This window comes from Topomyia yanbarensis, chromosome 3 (assembly GCF_030247195.1).
Source record: "Topomyia yanbarensis strain Yona2022 chromosome 3, ASM3024719v1, whole genome shotgun sequence".
In the NCBI taxonomy this organism is placed as follows: Eukaryota; Metazoa; Arthropoda; class Insecta; order Diptera; family Culicidae; genus Topomyia; species Topomyia yanbarensis.
In genome coordinates, this window is record NC_080672.1 from 145,319,910 (window position 1) to 145,345,237 (window position 25,328).

Genomic DNA, 25,328 nt, shown 5'->3' on the forward strand with positions numbered 1-25,328 from the left:
TCCTCAGTAGTCTGAACAGACGTTGTTTTCGGAGCATTGCCGAAATGTTCCGTTTCCGCCACGGACTCCGATGCAGGGCGATAATTTGCAGGTTCCGCTACGATCCTTAGTTTGCAGGTTAACTCGCTTGAAATAATGCTTAAGGATTTTTCACCCATTATCAAGATCAATATACCCATTGACATTACCTCATCGAGTAGTTGTGAAATGGATAAAAAGTACTCATTGTTAGAAACAAAAAATACCCATTTTTTGACAGCTCGAATAACTTCCGAAAATGGGCAATTTGAATACATAAAATGGGTAAAGTTTTTTAAACTATTTATTATTTAACATTTATTGTTCTCGTTTATGCGGGAACGCACATGAAAATGATGTTTAATTGCATACACTGAGAAACAACAATATGCATAGTTAGCATACCTTCTATTCCCGTCTCTTTTCTTCTGCTGTAATTTTTATGCATTTTCATGCATATACTTCTAGTAAGCATTCAATGAGTGGATAGACCGAATATGTCCAATGCATAAAATTTACAGCAGAAGAAACGAGAGGCAGATAGAAAGTATAGTATTCTCGACAAACATATGATTACGGCCTAAAAGCCAACTGTCAAAATCCACTTTGAATAGAAATTCCGGACAAACCGTTACACGCCAATCACAGATGTTGGTAGTAAATGAAAGAGAAAAGTTTTCTCTTTCATAAACTGTTGTGAACTGTGTTCGACTAGTAACGGTTTGTCTGGAATTTCCATTTAAAGTAGATTTTGACAGTTGGCTTTTAGGCCGTAATCATATGTTTGTCGAGTATTGATGCATAAATAAAATTCTGCGTGTTTGGTTTTTTCGTGTCAAATATTTTCAGTGGCAGTATTGACAGTACTGGATTATTTTAGCAACACATTCTGTCAGGAACGGAGTAAAAGTGAAATGGCATGCGTTGACATATCGACGAAAAACGTCAACACAGTTGTCATACTGGTTTTTTCGAACCGAAAAAAATTGTGTGTTACCTATTCATCATTCAGAGGAGATAATTTGTAGTACGTAAGCCTTTTCACTTTTGCAAAGTAAAAGCAGTGTTGTAGGCGAGGTATCTTAGGTGCATAAACTTTTCAATACCACTTGGATCCATCGGTATCGCAATCCGTAAGGTAGCCATCAACCAGCCATCGGGTTTCGCACAGCAGGCAAAAGGTGGATCGGCCGACGGAGGTACCTGCCCTCATTCGAAGATTAAGGAGAAATTTACGTAGTTTAAATTGTTCCGGATTGTTCGCATCAAAACTGGCAAGGGAGTCTTGCGGCTAGTGTCCTGCGTATTCCAGGGTGTACAGTGTTTAAATTGTGATTACCAGCTGCAGAGTTTTGAAAAGTGAAAATTATACATAAGTGTAGATCAAACAGGAACGAGAGATAAGGTGAACGGCAGATCCGGGAAAATGTCAGAAAAGCCAGTGCATAAGTTGTCGGAATCGGATGACTTTACCGATAATTCTGCTGATGTAAGTGTGACGTTGAATTATTCGAATTTCTGTAGTAATCTTTCATACATATGATTCTCATGTAATAGAAAATGGAGTTTTTTTTGTATTATTGAAGTGACACCTCGAGCAGTAAATTTCAGATCATATTTAATAGACACATATATCTGTTGATAATCATGAGTGCACATCATAGGAAACAGGGCTAAGTAATTACTACCCTCTGTGGGTAGCGATCTTGTTTGTATCAGTAGACGCACAAAGATAATAAATTATTCAAAGTACTAGGTCTGATAAATGTAAACAAAGCTAACCTTTTTACCGTGAGGTACTCGACAATCTCAATGACTTCTACTACTGCACATTTAGCAGATTCCCAGTTTTCGGATAAATTTCTCGTAAAATAAACGTCGAACGTATTTCCAGGGGCATCATTCCCATAGCAGCTTTATTTGGGCTGATCAATATATTTTAAGACCACTACTGCTATTATAACAGAGGTAATAGTATTACTGTGTTTGGCAAGAAACTACTATTTTCAGGAAAGTTAATTCTGTAAATCTCAAAATACATAATACATGTAGGTTTCTTCAAATGCACTTACGGATAGATTTTAAAAAACTGCTGAAAGATTATTTAGTTTATCGAAAACAATGATATATTGAAAGAACTTGTGGAAAGTCAATCAAGCAACGCCTGTTCTTGTTCACAATTGACGGAACGATCAAAGTAATTTGAAACTCATGAAAAGTTGGAATATTAACAGTAAAGATCCTCATCCCCTCATTCTCATTTTGCATTCATAATTTCGGGCCAATTTTTGAAACGTGGACAACGCCACTGGTGGCAAATGGAGAAAGAAACAATACATAATATTTCTCGTGTACAGCAGCACGCGATTTGAACGGTGGAAGTGAAAGATTTTCCTTTTCCTACTTCACGCCAACGTGGATCCGTTGCTTGCACGCCGAATGCGTTTTTAACCTTCGCCGAAAGTTGTTAATAAGGAGGATACTATAATAAAATTCCAAAGAGATGACGGCAATGATGGTGATGATGATGAAGTAGTGCTTTAGAGACATGCAACAAATTGAAAATCAGAAAAGGTGAACCAGAGAGGGTGGTATGGTGGTGGCGCGGATTGGAGTCTGGCAATTAAATGTTATATGAAAATGTTTGCTTTCGTGGAGATATCAAAGCCAATTTGCTATTTTGCATTTGTTTCAAATGCGATCCCTGAGCTGAACATGAATTACGCCTAGGTTTGTTGTGCGCTTTTAAGCACTCAATTGATTGATTGGTCAACAGTGTCTTGAGAAACTGTTTCCATTCCGGTGCGATTACTCTTACTCATGAAGCGGTTACCCAAAAATGAAGTTTTTGAATGGTGCATTATCTCATGCGATGCAGAGGCGCGACTGTTACTTGGAAATTACCCTCGTGTTATTCAAGGATCATAAAGAAGTTCAATTCGATATGATTCAAATTATCATTGAAATTCGCCAACTCTTCAACATCGTATGTTATTTCCTTCGTTCTGTTATCTTGAATATTCTAAGATTTCATACAAAATCTCAATATGGTCATGTTGGTAGTATAAGAAACAAACAAAAACGTGTTTTAATCCACCTAGTGGTGCAATTGCGCATTTCTCATTTATTCAAACTATGATTCATTAGTTGGTTTTGTTCACTGATTCATTTTAAACAAAAAAAGTATAGGGGAGACCGGGGCTAGTTTGCGGTGTTTTCAGTTTTCCTTTTCTACCGCTTTGATGTAGATAGATCTTGCAAAATAGAACATGTGGCTGTTGCCAACATCCCTGAAATTTATCAAAGAGTTTGTTGCATTGTCTTTGTTTTTATAGACAAAAATGTGTGACGCGGAAAACCCGCCAGTTTACCCCAGCCACGGGGTAAGTAAGCGGTATGTATGAATACGCCAGAAAATGGAGATTTAATTACATTAAAGGTTCGTGCTGAAAGTCTTTTCAATAAAATTGTATATTAACCGACAATTTCCAATATACTTCAATCTCAATACCCCGGCATTTTACTTTGACGCGTATTCCATATTCAAAAGCATATTTTCGAAATTCTTCAGGCGATTTGGCAGAAATAATATCCCGTGCATTGACGAGATACACAAAGTTTTACTTTAGAGTGAATTCCAAAAATAAATATTTGATGACTACATTTGCACTGTAAATAGTAGCGCCAACTTGCCCCGCGTGCGTCACCGCCAACTTACCCCAACCGCAATTTTACAAAAAAAAACTATTTAAAAAATCACTTTAATTCATGGATAGATTTAATATCTATACGGATACTGAAAGCTCTTTTTACGCACTTTCGAAAAATATAATCAATTGGGAAATAAATTTAAAATCACCCTAAATAACACAAAGTGTTTAAATTAAAAAAAATACTTGGTATGCTCGAAAACACAATATAGACCACAACTTCTACAAAACAAAATATTTTTTAACAAAAACACATTGGATAATGGGTTTCACTTAACTTGAGGTACACAATGAGAGGCAGCGCCATATGTCCAATAGAAACGAATACAAAAGGATTCCACCAACTAGCCCCGGGCTCCCCTAATATTTAATTAACTTAATCAACATGAGTTCTATGTTATCATCATTATATTTTGAAATGTTGCTGGAATGGAAGTGGAGGGGGTGGATTAGTAGAGTGGAAGTGGAGGATGCGTCAGAAATCCTTCATCTCATATGTGCTAGAAGGTATTTAAGTCATAGTTTTTGATTACACAAGGTAGCTCTGGGCTAGGGAAAATTTCTTGAATGACACCCATATAGTGGATACTTTTTTTAAACCACACTCGCATGATGATATTGAGAAAATGCTCATTTAGATGCGTTTTTTCGGTTCGATGAGTAGTACAAGCCTCTCCATCGAAATCGCTAGTCGTGTGAATCTCGCCCATTCCAATTCAAACATCGTATCTCCTATGGGATAGAGCTCAGCAGTCAAATTTAATGTACATAATGTTTGAAGATCGTCCATCAAAAACCGTTTTATTATCGCTCTAGATATAAGCTTTCAAAATTGCCTAAAATCTCAAAATTTTACAATTTTAAGTTAGTAAAACTTCTCAGAAGCTTGTGGGACATGCCGTACCTAATGCCGGAAGAGGTTTTTTGATTTTCGTCACTTTTCTAATTTTGAAAGTTTTTCTCGAAATATTTCGCTGAAGTTAATTGTGAGTTTCATGAAATGCACTTGGCATTTTTTTAAGTTTGATAGAATTTATAAAATTTGCAAAGGGCCCCTGATATTTAAAAGATTTTTCATAAAATAGAATATTCCCGAAACTTCGCGAACTTTTATCGTATGAGTTTCTTGAAGTTCAGTACAGCTTGGATGAATCACTGATAGCCGTTAACAAAATCTACTGAAACTGTAGAATATTTGTGGAAATCGTGCTTTCTAAAGAAATTATTAGTATAGAAAGGCTCTAAAATCTGAAGTATTTCCTACATTCCATACGACCTTCGAAGATCGTCCTTAAAGTTCATTGAGATACTCTGAAGTTTGACAAAAACGAACTTTAATTAGCCTGAGTGTATTACAAATTATTTGAAGTTTTAAGGATCTTCTTGTAAGTTAGCAATCTCTCAAAATATAAGACTTTCATGAAACTTGGAGGGCGTCCATAAGGCTGGCAGATTTTTTATACTTGTTTGATTTCCACGATTACTCTGAGTAGCACACATGTTCTCTAAAGTATGCAGAAACCCATTGAACTTCCATTAAATTTGTCCTATTTTTTTGAAGTTTACAAAATCAAATGAAAAAAAATGTTTGATAGTAGGTGTACGTACTATCGAAGGCACGTACTAACGAGGGTACGTACTATCGAGGTATACCTGTATATCGGAAATGTGGTAAAAGAGATTTCAGTAGACCAACAGTGACTTAAACCTGTAAACCCTAGCAATTCGGTGTCTATTTCAATAGATTTTAAACATACTGTATGACCGCACTTTTAAACCCGTACCTCTGGAACCACCAATAATATCAGCAAAAAAATTAAATAGCTACCGATGGGAAAGTTGGACCATTAATTTTTGACTAATTTTGTGCAAATTGATCCAGCCAAAGGTGAGGTGTGCCACATAAACAAATACATCCGCATCCTATGTTTGGAGTAATCGCATATCGTTCTATACAACAAGCGCAAATTAATTTTTCTACAACCTGATGAACAAAGGTGGCAATTTAGAGTCCCTCAGTAACTGGGAAGGGTTAGTGGTGTCGCACAGTGGGACGAAACTGAAAAAATACGGTCAAAAGTCTCCTGAGTTTCACAGATGTTTTCATGCTTTGATGTCCTCAGGAAAGTTTCCTAGGATTACATCCTTCATCTTTTACGATAAGCATCTTAATTTTTCTTAAGGTGCAAAAGTCATTTAAAAAAAATAGCTTAGTAACAAAAAAAATGTTGCGCAAAATCTTGTAGAGCCTTTTATTTTAAACAACTTTGATGAACATATGCGTCATCTATATATTCTTCCTTAAGAGATATATACGTTACGCCTTAAAATCAGTTTTTATATTTTTTTTCTTCTGCAACTTAATTTTTTCTACATTGGTATGTTTTAGAAAGTTTTAAATATCGTTAAAACACCTAACTTTTCTGAAGACTAATGACGCATGCCATGTACATCGGAATATAAATCTATTTTTCTTTAAAAAATGCTCTTTTTCATCCCAAAATTGTGAAACTTTGTGAACCAAAACTCAGCATGATTAGTTTCGCCATGTAATATAGTATATGTAAGCGAATTATAACAATTCGAACTTTTCGGGTTTTTTAGTTTTCATGCATTTTTATACTGTATAATGTATGGATATTTCGTAGTATCTATAGAACGCTCATTAGTAAATCAACACGTCATAATACAGAATAATAAACTCAATGCAAAATATATCTTCTATTATGAACAATCAACATGTAAAAACAATGAAAGTGCATAAAGCACTAATTATACATTAGAAGGACTACAGAAAATACACTCTCAGAGCTTGAGTTTTGTGGATTTTTGAGTAACTGATTGTTAAGAACGAAGAATGACAGGACTAATGCCAAAATTATATAATATTTCCAAGATTAATAGTTTTAGTCATTCGATATAAAATACTTCTAATGTATGATTAGTGCTTCATACACTTTTACATTGTTTTTACATGTTGATTGTTTATAATAGAAGATATATTTTGCATTGAGTTTAGTATTCTGTATTATGACGTGTTGATTTACTAATGGGAGTTCTATAGATACTGCGAAATATCCATACATTATATAGAAGACAAATGCATGAAAACCGAAAAACCCAAAAAGTCCGAATTGTTATACTTCACTTACACATACTATATAATATGCCGAAACTAATCATGCTGAGTTTTGGTTCACAAAGAGAATTCACAATTTTGAAAAATTTTGTAATGAAAAAAAGCATTTTTTAAAGAAAAATCGACTTATATCCCGAAGCACATGTCATACATCATTAGAGTCTTCAGAAATGTTATGTGTTTTGATGATATCTAAAACTTTCTAAAACATACCAATGTAGAAAAAATAATGTGTAGAAGAGAAAGTAAAAAAACTGATTTTAAGGTGCAACGTAAAGGAAAAATATATAGATGGTGAATATGTTCTTCGAAGGTGTTTAAAATAAATTGCTCTATAAGATTCCGCGCAAAATAAAATTTTGGTTGTTGAGCTAAAAATATTTTTTTTAAATGACAGTTGCACCTTATGAAAAATTAAGGTTTTTATCCTAAAAGATGTAGGATGTAGTCCTAGGAAACTTTTCTGAAGACATCAAAGCATGGAAACATCTGTGAAACTCAGCAAATACTTTTGACCGTCTTTTTTAGTTTCGCCCCACTGTGTGTCGGCATGACCGGACCAAGTGACATCGTTTTCATTTCGAGAAAAACGAGTTTAAAGTTTGAATCGCAGCACCCTTTACGTTATAATTCAAAATTGATCTTTGTCATAATTCTTGCCAATTATAACATTCTTCAAATCTGGCAAAACTCGAATGTAGCTAAAGAAATTCTTTTTCCAGTGATGTCATTACCTCATTTTTTAAGATTTTGCGACTTAGACCGGTCTGACTTAACACCGACCTATTGTACTAGCAATTGTCGTAGTAACTTTTACAACTAATTCAATGCCCTCTTTCCATTGCTCATTCGTAAGTGCGTTGACCACCACCAAGCTATATTTGCCGAAAAATGGTAACTTGTATACAGACAAATCTTTCATCAACGTCGATAGTCGACAAAAAATCGTTAAAATGAGTGCCACTACGCTTGCGGATGGTGCTGTCTTATTCGATTGGAGAAATTGTTCACTGATGCCGTATGCGTTCAGGAAAGAAATCCAATAAAAGCATTTATATATTGCTTCTTTCCTGTTTTGGTTTTATTTTCTTTCATCTGTTTTTTTTATATTTTGCTTCTATTCGGCGATGATTTTTTTGCATGTCGCCTCAAAATACCGTTACAAATTGGTCAAAAATTGATAAATAAAAGAAGATATAATAACAGGCCTACCCAATGGTAGCAGGTGAAGCAATGTCATGCTGTGTCAAACTACGCCATGTGTAATAGCAATCCTGATTTAATTCGCTTAGCTTTTTCATAAACCTGCATCTATTTGAATGGCTGGCGTCCATTTTTCCTAAATCGACATTTTTGCATTTTTTGATAGTTCTGAGTAATCTACGTGTACTGCCATTAAAGAATTTTTAAAATAATTTTTAGATCTTTTGCTATTAGCAGTCAAAGTTGACCATGGAGGTAACCCCAGTACTAGCTGGCGTCCAAAAGGGGCTAACCCCACGTTGAGTCTTATGGAAATTCAAGTTTTCTCGTTCGTTTTCCGAGGTTTTAAGAAAAAGTAGTAATCGATTCGCAATCAGTGAATGTTGTGTTATAGCTCACGTATCGGTGAATTCGATTTAATACTGTTTTTAGTTGAATTGCATTGTACGTTGACGTTTCGGCCCAAACAGTCGTTCTTGAAGGTAAAGGCCGCTCATACACTTGCTATGTATGGTTATTTTCTATCTAATATATATTTCTTGCCCAAATTTATATTATTGAGCATATTTTTACGAAAATTCCAGTGAAGGTATCATGTCTCTACATTGAAATTCACCGAGCAATAAGGAATTAAGAGAAAAACGGTACATTGTGATCGGAAAGTTAAAAAACCTATTTTAATCCACCTAGCGGTGCAATTGTGCCTTTCTCAATCATGAATCACGAGAATGTGTGCGTTGTTTATATTCATTAAAAGCTTTTAAATGCATATATTACATTTTATTATTATACATCACATGACAACTATATACAGGAAAATAAATCATTATTCGAGTTCTAAAAATTTGAAAAAGAACAAAAAAGGCAACGGTAATATTGAACTAAAAAAAGGTGCAAAATCGGCAAAGTCCCAAAAAGTCGATTTCTATAAAAAAAAATTTTCGAGATAACATAAAATCTCGACGTTTCATGCATTTTAAAGATGTTTGGCATCAAAAATACGAATTCGATTTCTGAAATTTCATGAGGTCCCCCCTTTGAAAAAAAAAATTGAGTTCCGGCTTATATGGGAATTTCATATGTGACCGGACGGTTTAGTCTATATTTCCGGAACCATATAAGCGATCCGTACGAAATTTTATAGACATCTATGGGGATATTATAGCTATCATTTGGGACTAAGTTCGTGAAAATTGGCCCAACCATTTCCGGGAAACTGATGTGAGTTCGTAAATTTTGAAAGATGGCCGCTTTTCTCGGGCACTTCCGGAACCGTCTATGGTGGTTAATGTAGTCAACGAAAGTTTGGTTGGCCGTCGGTGACCTAGAACAGCAAATTTAAGTTGTTTGAGAGACATTTTAGCGAAATTTTTACCTTTTTTGCTTTCATCGGAGTATCGGTTTGAATCACAATTTGCTATGTGATCGCACGCCACAACCTGTAACTCCGGAACCGGAAGTCGGATCGGGATGAAATTAAATTGCCATTTACGGGGACGCAATACCTTTCATTTGAGGCCAAGTTTAGTCGAATCGGTCTAGCCATCTCCGAGAAACCGATGTGACTGTTATTCTGAATTTAGATACTTCCGCCGGGGTTCCGGAACCGATGATGGTGGCCAATGTGGCCAAATAGACTTTGAATGGATGTTAGTGACCTAATACTACAAATCGAAGCAGTTGTGGTCATATTTTGAAAAAAATTTCACCTTTATACATTCATTGCACAATTTATTAAAATCGACATTTTCTGCGTGTTCGTACTTATCACCCTGTAAATCCGGAACCGGAAGTCGGATCCATTAGAAATTCAATAGCAGCCTATGGGAACGTTGCACCTTTCATTTGAGACTAAGTTTGTCAAAATCGGTTCAGCCATCTCTGAGAAAAATGAGTGACATTTTTGGTCACATACACACACATACACACATACATACATACACACATACATACACACACAGACATTTGCCGAACTCGACGAACTGAATCGAATGGTATATGTCACTCGGCCCTCCGGGCCTCCGTTAAAAAGTCGGTTTTCAGAGCAATTGCAATACCTTTCTATTGAGAAAGGCAAAAAGGTGCAAAATCGGCAAAGTCCCAAAAAGTCGATTTTTATAAAAAAAATTTTTTCGAGATAACCTAAAATCTCGACGTTTCATGCATTTTAAAGATGTTTGGCATCAAAAATACGAATTCGATTTCTGAAATTTCATGAGGTCCCCCCTTTGAAAAAAAAAATTGAGTTCCGGCTTATATGGGAATTTCATATGTGACCGGACGGTTTAGTCTATATTTCCGGAACCATATAAGCGATCCGTACGAAATTTTATAGACATCTATGGGGATATTATAGCTATCATTTGGGACTAAGTTCGTGAAAATTTGCCCAACCATTTCCGGGAAACTGATGTGAGTTCGTAAATTTTGAAAGATGGCCGCTTTTCCCGGGCACTTCCGGAACCGTCTATGGTGGTTAATGTAGTCAACGAAAGTTTGGTTGGCCGTCGGTGACCTAGAACAGCAAATTTAAGTTGTTTGAGAGACATTTTAGCGAAATTTTTACCTTTTTTGCTTTCATCGGAGTATCGGTTTGAATCACAATTTGCTATGTGATCGCACGCCACAACCTGTAACTCCGGAACCGGAAGTCGTATTGGGATGAAATTAAATAGCCATTTACGGGGACGCAATACCTTTCATTTGAGGTCAAGTTTAGTCGAATCGGTCTAGCCATCTCCGAGAAACCGATGTGACTGTTATTCTGAATTTAGATACTTCCGCCGGGGCTTCCGGAACTGAGGATGGTGGCCAATGTGGCCAAATAGACTTTGAATGGATGTTAGTGACCTAATACTACAAATCGAAGCAGTTGTGGTCATATTTTGAAAAAAATTTCACCTTTATACATTCATTGCACAATTTATTAAAATCGACGTTTTCTGCGTGTTCGTACTTATCACCCTGTAAATCCGGAACCGGAAGTCGGATCCATTAGAAATTCAATAGCAGCCTATGGGAACGTTGCACCTTTCATTTGAGACTAAGTTTGTCAAAATCGGTTCAGCCATCTCTGAGAAAAATGAGTGACATTTTTGGTCACATACACACACATACATACATACACACATACATACACACACACAGACATTTGCCGAACTCGACGAACTGAATCGAATGGTATATGTCACTCGGCCCTCCGGGCCTCCGTTAAAAAGTCGGTTTTCAGAGCAATTGCAATACCTTTCTATTGAGAAAGGCAAAACGTAGAATCAATTATTATCTTTCGTGATAGAGTTATGGTTTCTTCGGAAGAGTAGCTGTATGGTACTTAGCGCTTTATTTGGTTAAATCACACTATTTCGGAATTCAGTCGCTAGGACGGTGCTATTATCAACTTTTTAATAAAGCTAAATGTTATGTTCGAGAAAGTTGTAGGTTCTATCTTCTGAAGATGCAAACTTTGTAGGTTCTGTATTTTTCGAGATAGAGAAGGTTTTAGTTAAAACATTTACTTACACATATTATGTTTTCAAAAATGTGCCATATTTCAAAACCTGAGCCTGAGCTTGTGCGACCACCCCTGGCTGCTACTCCGTTATCGATCTGGACTAGCTGAAATTGCACAGAGAATAAGTAGATAATTATGCTTGGAAGTAGCGAAACATCTTTCAATGTGCAACTCCTGGTAATCCTAAAGTGTTTATTGATCAATACCGGCGCCGGCCAGGCCCGAACGTAGATCGCGGAAGGAAAGCGGAAGGAATGGTTAGTCCGATACTTGCTTTTGCTAGAGGCCGTATATACTCCTGCGCACTCCACAAGTATCACAGGAGGAGGATATTTTTGTTAGTAAGAGTATAGAAGTTGGATCACTTCTTCTTTACCGACGTCAGAGAGATGACTTCAGATCTCGGATCCACTAAAAACTCATAAGACCGGGGACCAACGGCTTTACTTCCTTTCCGAAGGAAGACGTGACCACAGATTTTTTCACCTCAGAAAAATCGCAACGACCTCGGCTGGAATTGAACCCAGGCCGCCTGGAATGAGTGGCGGTCACGCTTACCACTCAACCACCGGCGCCGTCATATTTCAAAACCTGTAAGACCTACAAAGTTGGTATCTTCAGAAGATATATTTATAATTACCTGACGTACAACTTTGCCGTAGACACCATATTTCTACCTCGTTCCCTCGTTCCATTAAAAAGTTGATAACAGCGTCGCCCTAGCGACTGAATTCCGAACTAATATGAAATGATCAAATAAAGCGTTAGATGTCACACAACAACTTTGCCACAACAACTCTAAAACGAAGGATAAGGAAAGTACGTGTAAATTGTGGGTTAGCCCCTTTTGGAGGTTTGGTACCTCCGGGGTTACCCCCTCGAATAACGAAAATGCTCGTGAATTGAAAAGTAGTACATGTAATGATCTTATTTTTTCTAGACAACATGAGTCAATGAACTATTAATAAAAACGTGTATTTTTACAATAAAAACAATGCTAATTTGGAAATGCGGGCTTTTTTTCCATTTCCTGTAAAAAATGCAAAATGTGGGTTAGCCCTTGTTGGACGCCAGCCATTCATTTGATGTGCACTTTTGGGGGAAATTGTCAATTGGACCGAAGTGACTCTAATAACACCTCTTCGTTTATTTTTTTTTTCATTCGATTATTACGGTGCCTTGTTTCCCATGATTTTTCAGTACAGATCGAAAGACGATGGTGTTTTCTAGCATCCCGAACAGATCATGTTATCAAATTGAAAGCCCAATTTGATTTTTTTTATTCATTTCGTTTATTTGACAGGCACAAATGCGTTAGCTGGGCGGTGCCAAATTCTTTTGTTTTTACATTTTGGATATCTTAAAACTAGGAGGTTACAATGTTGAAATTTTTTTTATAAAAGAAAAAAATTACAGCTATCTTAAGACTACAAATAAGATTTTATATACAAAAGAGAAGCAAAAGATTTTTTCATGAAAAATTTTAAAACAAGGTATTTAGCTTGATATATAAGAGGGGGAGTAATAGTTTTTTACGAAATATTTTACAGTTATCTTAAAACTAACAATATAGTTTGGTACACGAAAGGGGGAACAAATATTTATGAGAAATTTCACAGATATCTTAAAACTAGGGATACAATTCTATTTACAAGATGGAGGACAATAGTTTCAATAAATAGTAAAAATTACAGCTATCTCAAAACTAGGAATACAGAACACAAATTTGATTTTTTAACGAAGACTTAAGCTTGGTCAAGATATTCAGAGGGGGGCTTATTTCCAACATCGGTGTAGCAGCAGTTGTATCAAGGACAGGGAAAGAAGAGCAAAACTTGCAACTTTCGGGTAAACGGGAGATCAGCGAAACAAATTAGCGCCTCAGTCTAGTAAGTCGTCGAGTACCGGATTGGCAGATGGTATTCTACGGACCCGCGGGGAATCCTTCAAAAGTCATCGGACCTCGAGTCGCTCTCGCTTCAGTTTCCTTCTATGCAGGCGTAGTGGTAAGGGCGACGGCGGTTACATAGTGGCACTCTGGAGCTGATCGGTTCCACGAGGCAAGAGGAAATTTCTAAAAACGAGAAATAAAAGAGGAGCTAAATTGGGATATTTATCGTTTTTATGAAAGTATAAATAAGGGACATATAGGGAAGATCGCGATTTGCCAGCATATCTCGAACTGGGACATTGGGTGGTCTACTTCGGGCCCGAAGGGAATCTTTTAACTGAGACCTGGCGTCCAAATACCCGGCGCATACCCAGACAACGTGCTCGATGTCGTGATAGCCCTCGTCACAAGCGCACAGACTACTCTCCGCAAGCCCAATATGCCGAAAATGCGCATCCAAGGTGTAGTGGTTGGACATAAATCGGGACATTACACGAATAAAATCCCGACCCACATCCATCCCCCTGAACCAAGGCTTCATCGTGCAAGTTCATCATTGCTCCACGAGATTTGCCAACTGTTGAGTGTCCTCTGATGACAAATACTAAAAAGTTCGTTGAAGCAGATAGGTCTTTCGTATATGTCACCATCTAATGCGCCCACCTTTGCTAATGAGTCGGCCTTTTCATTTCCCAGGATAGAACAATGAGAGGGGACCCAAACAAAGGCAAGGTTTTCCAGATAACGTACACAAGGACTCTGGTACACAGTGGTCGGAAACGCTCAAAACGTGAACTTAATTCACTAGAGGCCAAACCATCGAATATATTCACTGGGTGTCTTTGGGGGAATTGTTCATATGAATATTCCCCACAATCTGATAATTTAAATTAGGCATGGCTTACTATGATCGAACTAAAAAAATTAACTTTTTATTTTTATTTTTTTTAATTTTGTTGACGAACTTGATCTTGTAGGACTAAATGTTATCGATTTATAAGGCGTTTTCTATGGCAACCCCCTTAAATCTAGTTTTTTTTAATATAACTTTTTTCATCGTGACTTTTCAAACTATGTTCAAGACAAATGTGTAGATATCAAAACTACATGTCGAAGACTGTTTGTAAAAATATTCATTAGTTTTAAAGTTATTGAAGATTTTTACATTTCTTTACACCAACTTCAACTACGTATAAGAAAGAAAGGTGCAAACCAAAATGCACGAACAGGAACTTTTTTCACTGTCTAAAGTATGCACAATTAAGCTAAGAAGGTTTGGTGCGTGGCACTCTAGAACCCTATGAATATGGTAAGCTTACTTTATCATGTTTTTTGACTTTTTCCATATAAAAATCAGCAAACAAATTTTTTTTCGGTTTTTCCGTAAAATATAGTAATTAATGGTATGACATCCTGTTGTAAGCATTAAATCCATTACGATATGTCTATTTGAGTATATATTAGTTTTGGATCTCCAATGATATTAAAAACTTAAAATTTTTGCTCCCACGTTTATAAAATCTGAAATATTCAGGCATAAGTGAAAATAATACTTGTAATTGAATATCAAACCAAGAATTTCAAAAATTGGGGTAAAAAAATTAAAAATTTACATGATTCGGTTAATTATTATTAACCCATTATTGCCCAACTTATTTTTCACGCGCATCACAAATTGAGTTTTCCGATCGGAAAAAATGATGTGGTCATTCCAGTCAAATTATTTTTGTACTCAAAGTAGCTGATATAATAAGGAACAACCAGTGAAAATTTCAAATTGATTAAATCAATTGGTTCCTACAACTCCGAGATAATCGAGTTTTAGTGTCGGTACAGCGAGTCAGCGATCTAGCGTATCAAACACTACGCACCGCCTACGAGTGGTCAATGAATAGCGGTCTATGAAAAGCTGTAACTCAAGTTGTTGTATTCCGATCTTAATGAAATTTTGAAAAAAATTTCCTCAGCGTATGTAATTTCAGAATATCTAATTTACAAAAAATCGATTTTTTTATCCTGACAAAAATGTGTAACCCCTTAAGAGAAAATTGAATAAAAACAAAACATAAACACCGGTTCAAACAATATAACTTTTCTAAACATATTCTGTAAGAGTATATTAACAATATTAACTCATTGATAATGCCTGTTCTGCGTTATTGCTTGAGTAATAGGAGTTAGCACCTACTATATATAGTAGGGTGGGTAATAATGGGTTAATATATAATATGCTTTCACAGTAAGTATTTTTTGCAGTAGGAAGTTTAAGCCTGCTTGTCATGTGTCTAAGGAGCTAAACAAATCTTATAAAATAACTTAGGGGACTGGGGGTAAGACGGACATATCAAGGATAGACTGAAATATAACATAGTAAGAGAATGTTTTTGTCAACATGTAATACTCTATGTTGTAGATCCATATGTTGGCTTTCGAGTGCCCAAAGGAATTGTGTTACAAAAATCAATAAGCATCATTTTTAAAGAACTGAAAAACGAAGAAATATCTGCACTTTTTCCAGACTGCGGGTGAAACGGACATATGGTGGGGGTAAAACGGACGGATATATATCCTTTCTGCAGGATGATCACAATACAAAATATTAAAATTTACTCTTTCTAGCGAAGGTTTTGAATAGATTGTGGTTCTTTTTAATATATACGTTCAACTCGAGGTGAAAAATAACGTTTTGGGGATCGATTTAGAGTTGAAGCAAATGATGCATTTTCTAATATCGTTTATGCCGTTGTCATAAAGAAAGCTGATCAGTTGCAATCACTTATACGAAACTGAAAGGTTATATATTAAATGCATAATTGGAAACATCAGTTCCTCGATTACACACAGCCATAGTATGGGACCTGCACAAAATCGTGTACCATTTCCAGATTCTAGAAATTCGGTACTTAGCCTCGGTTACATTAATGTATATCGTGCAGTCTACTGCATGTGAGACTTCAGTTAACTGGATGGTTCTCCACGTTTGATTGTTAGAATTTCGTTTGGACACGCGAGACATTCATATAAACACGAATCAATAGAATTATTCAAGACTGCCCTTCTTGCCCCACCAGTAGGGGAGAGTGAGGACACTTGATCCTTGGGGATATTTGATACCCTGGCCATATCTCATAATCTATACGAATAAAGTTATCACAATATAAAAAGAAAATGAAGTATATGCTCGTTTATGATGTTTAAAAAACAAATCTGATGTATTACATTTGGTTTGGAAAAGTTATGATATATTCTAGAAAATATATGTTTAAATCCATCTCGAAGATCTTTTTTCAAATTTTTTGAGCGCTTGTATGAGATAGTCAAACTAATTATTTATGAATTCATTTACGATTACTTTCTAAGCGCTTTTGTCTAGAAAAACACGTTTCTGTATAAAAAATTTCACAACACATACAAAAAATTTTAAATTTGGTTCACATTATACAACAGGTATCTCTGATCCCTGCAGCACAGGGTATTCTTGATCCCTATCATTAGTTCTCTCAAACACTTTCGAAATATATATAAATAGAAAAACATCATTTTCATAAAGTACCGGGCACATTGATCTAAAATGTTTTTTTCCGTGACCAACTCATGATATAAGTTATTGAAAGTTGGAAAAGCCAGTTAAACAGCACTGATTTACCGTAAATACTTGTCTTGACTTAAAAAGGTAGTACCAGTAGTAGTTAATTTGTCAGGACAGGTGGTTAGTTGAAGTTTCGTGTCTATAGGTCATAGTGTGCTTTGTTTCTCTAGCCCTAGTAGGTGGGAGATCAAATTACCACACGTTTTCACAAAAACCTCGTTTTGACATGATTTTCAAAACTGTTCATATTACTGACAGGACGTAGTATTCGGATTTACACATTATTTATAGCTCTTAAAATTCGAATTGACTACATGATGGCGAATTTCGCAATCAAAATTTTTATTTCGTTGAAAAGTTATTAGTAAAAATAAAAGTGGGATCAAGCGTACCCACTCTCCTCTACACATATTTTTTAAACGTTTGTACTTATTCACGCATAAATCAACTTATCTGTTATTTTCCACGAAGATGTCACTTAAGAGTTACTTTATCGAAATAAAGGAAAAAATCCGCAAAAGAATTGATTTTTTCGTCGATAAACCTTAAAATCGGAAACTTGAAAATTACATCAGCACGAAACTGCACTACTGATTCTCAATATTTGCTTAAATTGTACACGTTTAGCAGTATTCAAGGCCTACTAAGTGTTTCATAATTCAAGGTTACTCATAATTATAGGGTACACATACGATACAATTGAAGTTTTAATGCTATATCCCAAAAATAACCATGTGTCCGTCTTACTCACAGTTCCCCTATAAACTATAAAAAGAGCTAATCGTTGCAATTGGTGATTGCAACGATTCAAACTGCCCGTAGTTGCACTTCATGAATGAGCGAAAATCTTGTGAATGAACCAAAAAATGATACTTGGTAGGAGCAAATTATTCTCAGTGTGCATGTTGAACTGATGCACTATAATGTACAAAAGTTTTGGTCAATTCGCTTCACGCAAAGTTCTAAGAAAATTCGCAAAAAAGTGTTTTTTTCACGTTGAAACCCTTTCCCCCACTTAAATAACGAGAGAATGTCTTAAAACATACTCAATTGAATTTTTTACAAATATTTTTGCAAGAGGAGACACTATACTTGCTATTGCTAGAGGCATACGGCCTTACTGCACACTCTACAAGTATTGCGAAAGGAGGATATTTGTTAGTAAATATACGCGCGCGATTTTAGATGTTTAAAGTCTCTGGGAGTCCGGCCACCAGGGGACACCCAGGGACTAGTTACAAGCCAAATTCAAGCATCCATTTATTTTCTGACGGCGCCAGTGGTTGAGTGCTAAGCGCGACCGCCACTCATTCCGGTTGGCCTGGTTCAATTCCAGCCGAGGTCGTTGAGATTTTTCTGAGCCGTTTGTCCCCGGTCCATGAGTTCAGTGGATCGATATCTAGGTCCAGATTGTTTAGTCACCTCTCTGGCGTCGGTAAAGAAGAAGTGGATCCAACTTCTATACTCTTACTAAACAAAAATATCCTCCTCCTGTAAGACTTGTGTAGTGCGCAGTAGTTTATACAGCCTCTAGCAAAAGCAAGTATCGACTAACCATTCCTTCCGCTTTCCTTCCGTGATCTACGTTCGGGCCTGGCCGGCGCCGGTATTGATCAATAAACACTTTAGGGCTACCAGGAGTGGCACATTGAAAGATGTTTCGCTACTCCCAAGCATAATTATCTACTTATTCCCTGTGCAACTTCAGCTAGTCCAGATCGATAACGGAGTAGCAGCCAGGGGTGGTCGCACAAGATCAAGCTCAATTCATGTATCCATTTATTTTCTTCTCTTCCCTTCAGAACACCAATGATGCAGCCCGGGAGGACACATCGCAGCAGAGCGGGTTGGCCACGGTAGAGTCGGAATATGACACCGCGTCAGATTCGCCATCAGACGGGGAAGAGTACGATGATCAGGAAGATGAGAGCGATAGTGGTGAGGAAGAAGAGCTAGCGGGAAGTGATGCAGAAGACGGCGATGAAGAGGAAGAGGGGGATGAGGGTTCTGATGATGATGTGATTGAAGTGTTGGACTATGAGCGCCAGAGTGGCGATGGTCAGGAACAGGAAGCGGATAGCAAACGAAAGGTAGATGACGATGAAGACCGCAGTAATCCGCAGTACATACCGAAGAAGGGAACATTCTACGAGCATGACGATCGTACGGTGGAAGACGAGGATGATGATAAAGACGCGGATGATGAAAATACTAAAAACGATGACGCTCCGGGAGTGAATGGTGACAGAAAGGGGGTCGATAAAAATGCTGCGTCGAAGACGATGAAAAAGTGGCAAGCTTCAACAGATAGGTGGACGCATGATCGGTTCGATGAGTGTGAGCAAGCCCCAAAGTCCAGGGCAGAACTAGTTTCTGCTTACGGCTATGATATTCGTAGCGAAGATGGTCCACCACGTGCTCGAAGGCGAAGACGTTATGCGTAAGTAAAATACAGTGGTTGAAACTCTTAATCAAACCAAATTTTAATATATGTTTTATTCTAGTCGAGGTCCCAATAAGTACACAAGAAACTGGGAGGATGAGGACGCCTATTCCAAATCGAACAGTAACCCGGAACATAACCGACTGCGAAAGGTTCCACGACCGGAAGACTTTCCAGAGCTGGGGACGAACAATGGTAAAATCCGAAGTGGTCAAAACGCGCGTCGTCTTAGTAAACAGGGTCGAGCTGCCTCGATCAATGATAGGTTGGATGATCGTAGTGGTGGACGACAACGCCCTGAACGCAGAATCAGCGAACGGAATCGAACTAGCAATAGCAGCCGAAGTATAGCTGATCGAGATCGTGGTATAGACAGAGATCGATATGACCAGCGTCTAGATAGAGTTGACCGGATGGACAGGGAACGTGATCGAGATCGTAATTGGGATCGCGATCGGGATTATGACCAGCAAGATGGTAACTACCGAGATGCTCGAACCGACGGAAGTCGGTACAGTTCTGACAGAGTTAGCAACAGCTACAACAATAAGGAAAACAAAATAAACATTCGCACTAGTAAGGAGAAGGATCGACGGGGTCCGGATTATAAGGTCATTACTTCACTTCAGTTTAAAAATCAGAGCAGAAATAAAAATGCGGATCCTGGAATGGCGATTGCTGGTGCAGGTGGAGGTGGTGGTGGTGCTAATCAGGTTGCTCATAGCAACAGTCTAGGAGCACTTTCAGGCAGCAGTAATAGCAACAAAATGAATAATGCCATGGAGCGCGTCCAAACTGTTTCCGATCGTATGCTGGACCAAAGAGCATTGCATCACAATTACCAAAATCAACCACCTCAGTTGATTCCACAGCAGCAAATGCCTCCACCACAACTACAGCAAATTCAGCAACCTCAGTCGCAGCCACCACCGCAACAAATACCACATCATCAACAGACATCTTATGTCAGTGATGATCATTATGATTCCTATAGTGATTCGAAAATGCCGAAAGATGCAAAGTTTCCATATAATCCGCCGGCCAATGCCACTATTCAATCGGTAGAAATTGGTCAAACAGACATTGCAAAATACCCCCCTCCTGCTGCTCAGAGAACCAATAAAGAACGACAGCAAGTGCTTCCTACAACGGCTGGTGTATCATTGAGCACCCGATCCCAAATTTCACCTCGACAAATAGTTTCCACCCAGGCTAGTCAGTTAACAACGATTTCAACGACCCAGCAGCAGCAACTGGCACATCAACAACAGCAAATGCAGCAACAAACTCAGCAACAACAGTATCAACAACTTCAACAGCAGCAGGCACAATATCAGCAACAATTGCATACGTTGACCAATCAACCTGCAGCACCGACGGTATCGCAATCTCCACAGACTCAAGTTCCCCCTCCACAACTACCGCAACAGCAGGCGCCTTCCCAATTACCGCAACCCGTAACGGCTCAAATGCATAACGTACATCTTGGTGGCGCATTAGCAAGTGCAACCGTCAGTCAACAGCAGTTAATGGCTGGTGATAGCAGTTCTCGATCAGCGAAACGATATTCAAGTCTCCGTCAGCGGTCCGCACTGGATAACCCAAATGTTGTGGTAGTGCAGTCCCCCATGCACGAACAGCAGCAACAACAGCTACTACAACAACAGCAACAGCAGCAGCTCCTTCTCCAGCAAGAACTACAACATCAACAGCAGCAGAAGCTAAGTGCGCAAGCACCTAAACAGAGTTATCAACTAAATCAAACGCCGCAGCAACCAACGTTACCCCTGACTCTACAAAATGAATACTTGGTTCAAACGGCAAGTCAATCGAATGCCTCAAACAAACCGCAATCTGTGAGCCAAGCTCCCGTTCAATACCAACATTCAGCAGGGTACTACACAGCAACTACTCCAACCGCGAATGAATTTGTTACTGGCAGCCCATCTCAACAAGTCCAACAGCAACCAACAGTTGCCTCAGTTCCCGTGGTTCCCCAACAGCAAAATGCAATTCTAACTGCCCCGCAATATCCGCAATACAACCAGCCGACTTCCGCCGCCCATCAGTATATTCAAGCTCCCCCACCTGCTGCATACATCCCACAAACAACTGCAACTCCTCAGCCCACACCCCCATCTGCACCAGCCGCCCCACCACCACAAATTTTGAATTACGTCCCGACAATTACACCAGCAACCCCAACCCAGTACCCAGCCGCACCCTATCCAGCCTATCAGAATTATAACACGGTCGTGCCTCAACCGGTCGCTCCAGTGCCAGTACCACACACACCATCGCCGTCGGCCGCCGCAGCAGCTCTCTATCAGTCGAGTGGTGGTATCACCTACTATGCTCCACAGTCGCAAACACAAGCACCAAGGCCGTTGCCTTCCCTCCGACGACCAACCAGTGCGATTCCTATCTTGGCACCTCCAGACCGGAAAGCGAAAAACAACCGATCTGGCACTGATACAGCCGGTAACAGCGGGAACGAAAACGAAGAAAACGGCGGTGCTTCTGTTAGCAGTAGTGGGGGTACAACGGGAACCACCTCAACCAGTTCGGGTGCGAACGCTCCAATTGGTAGTGACATAGACCACATTCTTGATAACATGTTTGTGCAGCGAGCTCCCTATCAGCCACCAACCAGGAAAAGTCCTTCACCTGCGCCCGCAACGGCCACAGGAATTCCCGGAAGTGCTACCGGTGTGGTTAATAAGCTGGACACTGGAACGGGTCTGTCGTTGGATGCTACGAAAGAGCTCGATAAGGAAGCCATTGATAAAATTGGCGAATCGGTTAAGGTGAGTACTGAACGTAGATTGTATGTTTATTCAATAAATGCTGCAGGATAATCGATATAATTTTTAGGTTCCAAATACAAATTACAATACTGTTAGATAACCGTTCATAATAACAGATGAATTTATTTTTTTCTATCTCATTTCAGAATCTTTCCATCCAAGATGCGAAGCTACCCATCGTGGATCCGCTGGCTGTCAGTGGTCAAAACGAGAAGCTCGAAACCGCACCCACTGCTGTTGATTCCACGGCCGGTTGACACTACTAACTGTTGTTCCTTTTGTAGATCATCACTCAATCAAGCCGAGGTGAATTTGTCCGGCCGAACCCAACAATTGTACCAATATGCAAACTTGTTTTATCACTGTCCCCGCCAAAGAGTGGAGGTCACTTTGTAGTTTGTGTGCGAGCACGGATGCCCGTTCCCTATTCGATTAGGGTGGGCTTCTTCTTTCCCTCTCTCACGTCAACTATTGCGTTGTTACTGAACAATGTATGTTAACGCATATAAGTAATCCTAGCGCTTTCTTCTTTGACCGTGTCAAATAGAGTAGAGCTCGTGCAACATAAAACGTAAGTTTGTTTGGTCTGCATGGTTAGTTGTGATCCATAAGGTTATTTTCTATTGCCGGATTATAAGCTGAATGCACTCCAGCGCCTAATGTTAAGGTTTGTGTACGAGATCAATTATTTTACGAACAAAAATATATTATCTTTGTACAATCACACAAGAGCATTTTGTATGGTTCATACAATGGCAATTGAATGAATTAAATTGTTATAAATTCAAAATTTTCATCCAGGTGTTTCGATTTTCTTTTATTGGTCTAATAAGCCCGCATAATTTTATTTATTAGTATCGCATGGTTTGTTGTTCGACAGCTTCGAACGAAATCGTTAATCTCCAACATATATCAGTAAATTCTATGAGGCAACGATATTTAGTGTCACGTGCACATATTTTATTTGAATTGCACGCTTACATAATTAGTAAGTATATGTTTTTGTTATGATCATTTTATTGAAAATCCTTTCAGAATTAATGTTTGTTTGCAAAAGGCAAAATATAGAAAAAAAGTGATTGCTTGAGTTAGTTTTAATAGTTATAGTGATTTGAAACTTTAGACCACTGACCGTAAAAAGAAGAAATTGCAAGGAAACTTTATTAATTGTATTAATTGTATTTATAATTCAAATTTATATGATAAGCGTTAAGTCTATAGGAAGCAAATGGAAAAAAATAATAAAATATGATTGCAAAACTAAAACAATCCAATTAATGGTTTCGTATTTCATGATTGACGACTATTCCAATGTTATTCCTGTAAGTTGACAGTTGAAATTTACACCTAGATTATTAAGGAATTTATTTCACTATTGAAAAACATGTGTCAGTTTTTTCGAACAGATCCATCTAATGAAACCTCAATCAAATTATATATATATATATATATATATATATATATATATATATATATATATATATATATATATATATATATATATATATATATATATATATATATATATATATATATATATATATATATATATATATATATATATATATATATATATATATATATATATATATATATATATATATATATATATATATATATATATATATATATATATATATATATATATATATATATATATATATATATATATATATATATATATATATATATATATATATATATATATATATATATATATATTCAGCGCTGCATAATTATCCGATGTTTAATAATCGAACGTGGTGTGTGTGAACCACACGTTGTAAAAATAAAATAATAAAAGAATAATGTACAGAGCTAGGTCAACTACTACGCATTAATCGAGTGCGACCACAGCATCTGAATCCTGCGATTGCGTATATTATTTTTCTTACATTTAGCTCCCTTTTAAAGGCTTTGACACAATTGTTGTTATTGTTATTTATCCGTGCACAATCGGGCTATCTCAACAACCTATTTTTGCAACCTATTTGCATTAACTGTATACCTACCGTCTCACCGATGCAGTGGTCAGTGTGTGCAGTACTTTATGGTCACACCTATGATCGCGCACACGGCTTCCCATGAGTGTTTTGGCGGCTCAGAGGCTGTCCTTCCATGTTGCTCAGGGATAAATTGCTCCTATACACATCAAACGGTAATTGGTTTCACATATCAATTATCAAATATGAGCTTTTTCTGAAAAGTCTAATACAGTCACAAGAGTTTTCAAGTTTGTAGCTGATTGGCAATAAAAAAAACCGTAAAAAATGTCAGTATCATTTTGTGCATCCCAAAATCTGCAGATATATAACTTATGGTATAAGGATCAATATTGCCTAAGACTTCCAATCGATCAGATTTTACAGTAAAAAGATATTCTCTTGTGATGTTATGTGTTGCCTCTCTTTCTCGTCCAAGCTTAGAATAGAAAACTTAAAAAAAATCTCCTGGTCTTCAAAGTTAAATAATTTTGTCGTAGATCCTCCAATCAATATGCATTCTTCAAAAAAACTGTTTGTTATAAAATAAGCTATACGACCATAAGTTTTAAGGTATGCAGAGTCGTTGTGGAATTTTTAATTGGATTTTAAGTTTTATTTCCGAGTTTCCATATATATTACTATAGAAACATGAAATCTCTTGTGAGCGAACTAGAGCTATCCGATAAAGCTCATATTTTGCATATGATTTGTGCATCCAATTTCCGTTCGAATTAGCGGTGTTCCGAAAAAAAAGTCAAAATTGTTGCCGGTGTAACATCCGTACATACATTCATACATGCGAACTTCCATTCCTACATACATACCTACTGTTTGGCACAAGTTTGTTTCAGAGAGCATGTAATGTCATGTCATCTAGTCTGTCCAATTCTATGGAAAATGATCCTACCATTGCACTATGGTCCCAAAGCTGTATTTAGGAAGACAAAACTGTTTGCGCCTAAACCGTTGGTTTTAGATATATAGTATCTTCAGCAAACTTTCTTAGAATTTTTTTTGCCGTTTTTATACTAG

At 37.5% G+C, this 25,328-nt stretch overlaps 1 protein-coding gene across 1 annotated transcript; it reads left to right on the top strand.

The window, feature by feature from the left end:
* The first annotated feature begins 967 nt into the window (after window positions 1-967).
* On the top strand, window positions 968-23,559 carry LOC131689563 (uncharacterized). Its single transcript, XM_058974753.1, has 4 exons — window positions 968-1,507; window positions 18,864-19,501; window positions 19,566-22,311; window positions 22,458-23,559. Exons 1-4 carry the CDS (start codon window positions 1,445-1,447, stop codon window positions 22,566-22,568), a joined length of 3,558 nt encoding a protein of 1,185 aa, XP_058830736.1. The 5' UTR covers window positions 968-1,444; the 3' UTR covers window positions 22,569-23,559.
* Window positions 23,560-25,328: the final 1,769 nt, after the last annotated feature.